Source organism: Achroia grisella, unplaced genomic scaffold (genome assembly GCF_030625045.1).
Source record: "Achroia grisella isolate CSIRO2021 unplaced genomic scaffold, CSIRO_AGI_Agris_v1 utg598, whole genome shotgun sequence".
NCBI classification, from domain to species: Eukaryota; Metazoa; Arthropoda; class Insecta; order Lepidoptera; family Pyralidae; genus Achroia; species Achroia grisella.
The window spans coordinates 1,698,072-1,703,365 of NW_026712958.1; the positions used below are offsets into that span (position 1 = coordinate 1,698,072).

Here is a 5,294-nt window from a genome sequence, read left to right on the forward strand (position 1 = left end):
TAACCAATCTCTAGAAATATTTATAGACTGGTTACAAATATATAAGGGCAGAAAAATTACATTGTTTTGACCCTTGGAACATGCTGGAAAAATCATTATGGTCCTAAAACTTTGAAGTTTGGTGACCCCTTATCTACTTAATAGGATCTATGCACTACTCAGAGGCAATATTTAATAGAATAAAATATAGATATAGATATATATTATCGCGGTTATACGCGGTCCTCTCTGGAAACCATCGTGATAATTCATGATTCATGGTGAATTTGTCATGATGGGCTAACTGACCTGGCTTCATGCTCAGCTTATCTTTCACTGGTACCCCGCCTGCATAAACCATTAGCGCAGACGGGTGCACCATTTCATTATCATCCATTAAAAAAACCCACTATTCTAATATCTATATAGGTATTGAAATAACATATAAAACAAGAAGTTTTTATTGTAACAAAATTGGAATGAATTTTATATCTAGCTTGACTATCTATTTATGTTTTATCTATATTTAACCTTTAATCATTAAAGTCTCCTGTACTTGGATCAAGCGTAAACTTTCTAATACTATTCGACCTAATGTTCTTTATTAATCCTAATATTTCACTACGGAACTCTAATTTCTGATCGACGTCAAACCCTCTCACGATCGGTAGGACGGATTCAAAGAAGGACCTATCTTCATCCTCTATTTGGAAAGCAGACCCGCTCGCGTCTACATAGGGCGTGTCCACGTACTCTATGTCATGTTTTTTGTTTTTACTGGCTCGTTTTCGTTTGAGATTCTCTATGGTCGAGGGCGGAGCGTCCTCGCAGTCGCTATTCCAAATGTTGGATTCACTCAGCAAGTCCAGTCTACGTTTCAAGGATATCTTTTTGAATCTGTGCCCATCGTCAGCGTCGCTCGGCCACGGGTCGTTGTCTATGTCGTCATCGCTGCACTCTGGTTTGTAGATGTCGTTCAGGAATGACAATTGCGTTGCGTACATGTAGCCACGTTTGCCGTCTTTCTTTTTGACGTGTCTGACGAACGAGTCCCGTATGTTGCGCCATTTGCCGTGTAGTTTTCTATCTGAAACAATTTATTGTAACATTCATTCAAGGAACGCTGAATTTATGTTATAGATTAGTTTAGAGGACTCTGGATTTTTTGGATCAATATGGTATGGTGCACCTGCCTTCCCGGTTTTGCGCAGGCGAGGCACCAGTGGAATATGATGGGATGATGATGACGTCAAGCTCATCGTGGCAAAATCACCAGGATATTACGACGATTTCCAGGGAGGCGAACTTGACATTGCTAGCATTGGGGGCATCAGACCACATTAATAACAATCTCCTTGCACTCAGTGCAACTTAAGTATGTCGTCCACACCCGGGTTTATCTGGGTTTGTATAAGTTTGGGAAGCCCGCTCGTGTGGGACTTTGTACAGATTTACAATCATTTATCGATTTGTTTCAGTGTGGGTGAAATATTCTTTTTATGTATGTACTAAAATTATAGTGGTAAAGTTTGTGAGGTTGTAGGGTGTAATCACTGGATCTACTAAACTAATGAAGGCCATGTCATGTGTGAGTACAACATTTATTTGAAAATACGAGCTCAGTTTGTTGTCAGTTCTTCTTATCTCGAAATCATTCAGAACTGACGGTAGATTTGACATATCATAGGAGTCTGTAATAGACCAACATGAATAAAGATATTTTAAATTTGAAAGTGTTATAAGCTACATCATGTTACGACCAATAGGAGCGGAGCTGCAATGGAAAATGGGGAAACGTGACGCAGACAAAGTTGGAAGGGTCAGCTAGTATATTTATATACGGGAATTAATATTTAAAAATTAACTGCCACATTCAATTCTGTAGAAAAATTTATAATCTTGCTAAATATATATGAAACCATGTTTATTCTCTAAAAAAATTACTGTCAGCCATTTTGTCAAAAAAATATTTGAACTATGTTAATAATTCAAATAATTATGACTATTTACAAATGTGTATATATTAGTGCTTTAATTATTGTGTAATAATTACTGTTATTGTAAAATTTTGTTTATGGTAATATCAAATATATGTAGTCTTTAATCTTTTTCGTAATTTAAGTTAATATGTTTTATAGAAAAGTGTAGTGTAGTGTAAGTTTTATAATATACTATACGATTCGTCGTAATGGGGTTATAAGTCAAAACCCAGTGATAATATTCATATGACTGAAATAATCTTTCCAAGAAGTAAAATTGAAAATATAAAAAAGAGATTAAAATTCATTTCAGCAAGTTGAACGTATATGTACTTTTCATACACCTATAATCGATTTCTACTTCGAATCTTGTAAACTGTTTTTTATGTAACTCGACTGGGCTAGACGGCTAAGTTGAAGTTGATAAGACTTTTAGTTAGTATACATATAGAAAGATAGAGTAGAGAAGTCAATGACTATGATTCTCAAGACAAACTCACACTAAACTTAAACGGTAGGGTTATAAAAAAAAGACTCTTAAAATGTCCTATAGTGTAAATTAATTCTGGAACTGACTAAATGGGACTTACAGAAAACTTTATATGTATAGCAATAACTGATTATTTATTTTTCATAAAAACTAGTGATCCGTCCCTACTTCGCATTACAAATCATTGAACTTCTCGGCTTGTTCTATACTATAACACGCATGTATTATACATATAAACCTTCCTCTTGAATCACTCTATTTATTTCTGTAAACTGCATTAAATTCCGTTGCGTAATTTAAAAGATATTAACGAACAAACAGCGGCGACGTATATGTTTTATACTATGTAAAGATATATATGTAATTATAAATATAAAATACCACATGAGTTAGTCAGATATTTGTGAACGCAAAACTTTATATGTCCATATATCCTTAATTTGAATCTAACATTTAACACCTAAGAGATTATTAGCCTACTGCCGTCTCTTGTCTTAAATTAGTTTTTTTTTATCAGTATTTACACCACTGAAATACAAATCGACATAAGTTTTCTGGTGAGCCAGGCCAGGTATTTGAACTCACGACCTATCACGGTCTATTCGGGGTAGTAAATCACTAGGTCACGACGCTCTGATTCTTTTAATGTAGTTTAAATCTAAAACTTTGATTTTTGCTTGTTATGATAAAAACGTTAAAAAAAATTATTTGATTTTAATTGAATTCTTTCAGGTATAGAGACCACTACATTTTCAGCTTTATTTTATTTTTAAAAAAAATCTGATTCCTACAGTAATTGCACCCGTTCGATGTTAATTTGTATCTAACTAACTTGAAAGCACAGCACAAAACATTTATTTCACTTAGTTTTTAATTTGACCTAACCTATTTCTTTATTTAGGCCATTTTCAAAAGTGAACACTATTCACCAGATATTAGTACCTAATTTTATTTGATTACACTTTAAAAGTTTTTTTTATTATAACTAAATAGCCCCATGGGATACTCACAAACATCTATTTTGTCGATGTCTGGCATATCATCAAAATCAGTAATAAAAACCCTCGCTATCTCAGCCCAAGCCCGTTGCTTTTTGTTTTTGAATCTATTATCTTCACTGTGCAAATCCCATATTTCTGGGTATTTTTTCACTTCACTAATAAACGTTTCTACATCCAAGCAATATGCAGACATTTAGCAGATTCCGTTGTAAAGCGCGGGAAACGTGCGTGGCAGTTGCGTGTGGCGCGCGGGCGTGTGTTACGGACGGTCGTGCCGGAGTGCCGCAGCGTTGGCGGAGCGATACCGCAGCGTTTCCGCCGGCTGCCAGCGTGCGGTGTTGCAACGTCGCATCTCTCGTAAACGGCAACGTCTCCTTTATTGATTGTTTTGATTATTCAGAATGTTTAAGTTTGCTCATGTAGCAAACAGATGTTATGGCTGGCTCTTATCACACTATGCTATTTACACTAGTATTGTTCTCTCGGTTCGTCTACACTTTACTGTAGTCCTGTAACGTCTAAACTTAGTCTTCGAGTTTGTAGTTGTTAGTTTACAGTTGCCTTCATTTATAATCAAGTAACGGACCGTCTTATTTCCAGGAATGGAGATTCATAGTAATAGGCCCCAAAATTTCTGTCATACCAGGTCGACCTCCACGCGGTTCCTTCTGGAAACCATCGTAATAAATTCTTGGTGAATTTGCCACGATGGGCTAACAACTAACCTGACCTCATGCTTATCTTATCATCCTCCGCTAGTGCCCTACCAGCGTAATGAAACCTTAGCGTATTGAAACCTTCAAGAAAAGAGCTTATTCCTTTTTAAAAGGGCAACAACGTACTTGCAATTCCCCTGGTGTTGCGGGTGCTCATGGGCGGCGGTAATCACTTACCATCAGGTGAGCCGCATGCTCGTTTGTCCTCTGTTATAAAAAAAAACCGTTAGCGACGGCGAGTACACCATTCCATTATGATCCATAAAAAAAACCATTTAGTAATATATTGTCTTTATTGTATTATAAATATAATCTGTAATAAATAAATACTTGTTAATAAATTTAATAATTGTTATTTTGTTGTTACAGGTACAAGAGTTGACTTAAAAGAAATCTAAATATCTGGTAAAGTACTAGAATAGGTTCTGTATTCTATAATTATTTATTTATTCTACATAAAAATAAATGTTATATATAAAATTCTCGTGTCACAGTTTTCGTTCCCATACTCCTCCGAAACGGCTTGACCGATTCTCGTGATATTTTGAGCGTATTGAGTAGGTCTGAGAATCGGCCAACATCTATTTTTCATCCCCCTATATGTTAGGGGTAGTACACCCCTAAATTTTTTTTTTATTTTAAGGCATAACCACGTTTGCCGGGACAGCTAGTAATCTATATTATTCATCTAATCTATGTTATTTTACGTCTCTATACATATAATGAAAGAGTAGGTCGAATGTCTGTAGGTAGGTACATAGGAAAACACGCCAAAAACCAAGTCAGAGGGATGTTAGAAGTGAAATGGAATACATTTAGATTTCATTCAAATTTATTGTTTCTCTGTCTGTCTGTTTGTCCAGGCCAATCTCCGAAACTGCCGGACCGATTTAAATAAAATTTTGCATGGAGGTAGCTAACATCTCCGGTCAACATCTTAGATTTAATCACGGAAAATTACAGAGTTCCCGTGGGATAGTTAAATTTCAGTATAAAAATTAATAAATCTCATGATTATTTATGAATGATGATGGAACAGATAGCTTAAGCGATAAGACCGCCTTTTCGACTTACATACTATGTATATTGTTTTGTTTTGTATTTTTTTTAAAGGTGCAATAAAAAAATT

At 35.3% G+C, this 5,294-nt stretch overlaps 1 protein-coding gene across 1 annotated transcript; it reads right to left on the reverse strand.

The window, feature by feature from the left end:
- Positions 1 to 437: 437 nt before the first annotated feature.
- On the reverse strand, positions 438 to 3,745 carry LOC131848901 (uncharacterized). Its single transcript, XM_059198861.1, has 2 exons — positions 3,459 to 3,745; positions 438 to 1,066 (listed from the first exon to the last, which is right to left on the reverse strand). Exons 1-2 carry the CDS (start codon positions 3,640 to 3,642, stop codon positions 513 to 515), a joined length of 738 nt encoding a protein of 245 aa, XP_059054844.1. The 5' UTR covers positions 3,643 to 3,745; the 3' UTR covers positions 438 to 512.
- Between the last annotated feature and the right edge of the window lie 1,549 nt (positions 3,746 to 5,294).